Source organism: Lepidochelys olivacea (assembly GCF_965140295.1).
Source record: "Lepidochelys olivacea isolate rLepOli2 genome assembly, chromosome: 1".
Taxonomy (NCBI): Eukaryota; Metazoa; Chordata; order Testudines; family Cheloniidae; genus Lepidochelys; species Lepidochelys olivacea.
The window spans coordinates 2044392-2046341 of NC_140411.1; the positions used below are offsets into that span (position 1 = coordinate 2044392).

Here is a 1950-nt window from a genome sequence, read left to right on the forward strand (position 1 = left end):
TGGGGAACTCCTACAGTATGGAGTCCCTATGCTAGCTCTCATTGCATTAAGGAATAATGATGAATAACCACACTTGTGTTTCCTGCTGGTGCCTCTTAAGGTTCCCCCATCTCTAAGTGTAGGAATTATTAACACAGGGAGCCCCATAAAATGTGGAATTGGCTTTAATATGGTCATTGTTCATAGTTGTTTCCTCTGAACAATTGAAATGTCATTTTTCAGTGAGTGAAGAGCGAACAATCTGCTTCACCCATGAGAACTGCCTCCAGTAGTGCATGTAATATCTCAGATTAACATTCTCTCTCCATCCAGGCATCCTGGGCACACACAGGAAGTCAGGGGAACGTACGGTACATGCAGGAAACAGCGTTACGCCTCAGAGTTGGACACCTTCTCCCCTATTCCATGTCAGATTCCAACACAACCAACTTCACCAACCCCTCCACCTTCATCCTGCTGGGCATTCCTGGCTTGGAGGCAGACCACATCTGGATCTCCATCCCCTTCTGCACAATGTACACCATAGCTGTCTTGGGGAACTTCACCATCTTGTTCATTATAAAGATGGAGCAAAGCCTCCATGGGCCCATGTATTATTTCCTCTGCATGCTAGCCATCACTGACCTGGTCATGTCCACATCCACCCTGCCCAAAATGCTGAGCATCTTCTGGTTCAATTCCAGGGAGATCAATTTCAGTGCCTGCCTCACCCAGATGTACGTCCTTCTCTGCTTCTCAGCCATGGAGTCTGGAATCCTCGTGGCCATGGCTTTTGATCGCTATGTGGCCATCTGCCATCCCCTGAGACATTCCACCATCCTGACAAACTCTGTTGTGGCCAAGATCGGCCTGGCCGTCCTGCTGCGCAGTGGAATATTCGCATTACCCTACCCCTTCCTGGCGATGCGGTGGCCATATTGCAGAACCAACGTCATCCCTCACACCTATTGTGAGCACATAGCTGTGGTGAACCTGGCCTGTGCTGACATCCGCATCAGTAGTTACTATGGGCTGTTCGATCTTTTCTCTGAGATCGGAATGGACGTGTTTTTCATCACTGTGTCCTATACTCAGATCCTCCAGGCCATCTTCCACCTCCCCACAAAGGATGCCCGGCTCAAAACTTTTGGGACCTGCATCTCTCACCTTTGTGCCATCTTAGCTTTCTATACGCCAGATTTCTTCTCCTCTCTCACGCACCGGTTTGGCCATAATGTGCCACTGCACTTCCTTGTTCTCATTGCCAACATGTACCTCCTGGTGCCCCCCTTGCTCCACCCCATCATCTACGGGGTGAGGACCAAACAAATCCGGGGCAGGCTGCTCCGGCTCTTTACTCCTAAAGGGACCTAAATGTTTTCTCAGACTGAGGACCATGCAGAGCTGGCTGGTGCATGGTGCTGGGCCTTCTTCCCTGAATCATTTATTGAATGCATCCGATGAAGTGAGCTGTAGCTCACGAAAGCTTATGCTCAAATAAATTTGTTAGTCTCTAAGGTGCCACAAGTCCTCCTTTTCTTTTTGCGGATACAGGCTAACACGGCTGCTACTCTGGACAGTCAAGAGACATTAAACCCATTCCTATCCTTACTGTGCTGTGTCAGCATGATAAACTGGGGAATCAGTCTAAGTGTAATTCACTGGGTTGCCACCTTTCCAACTGCTGGTAGTTGGACTCCTGAAACGACAATCTTGCCCCATCTGTTCTGTCAAGGCTCCACCCCTGCTGTGTGTCTTCTCCCCAATGTCCTACCCCTCTCACTTGCTCCTCTCTTCCCCTCACCTTGCCAGTTGCTGGAACATTTTCCACCTCCTATATATATATATCAAGGTTCCTTCCCCACTGTGAACTCTAGGGTACAGATGTGGGGACCTGCATGAAAACCTCCAAAGCTTACTTTTACCAGCTTAGGTTAAAACTTCCCCAAGGTACAAACTATTTTACCCTTT

General features: G+C 48.8%; 1 protein-coding gene across 1 annotated transcript; it reads left to right on the forward strand.

Moving 5' to 3' along the window:
• Positions 1-354: 354 nt before the first annotated feature.
• Positions 355-1353, forward strand: LOC311514565 (olfactory receptor 52E8-like; the record flags this gene model as incomplete). The annotated part of the gene is made up of 1 exon (XM_084617134.1): positions 355-1353. One exon carries the CDS (start codon positions 355-357, stop codon positions 1351-1353), a length of 999 nt encoding a protein of 332 aa, XP_084473260.1.
• Between the last annotated feature and the right edge of the window lie 597 nt (positions 1354-1950).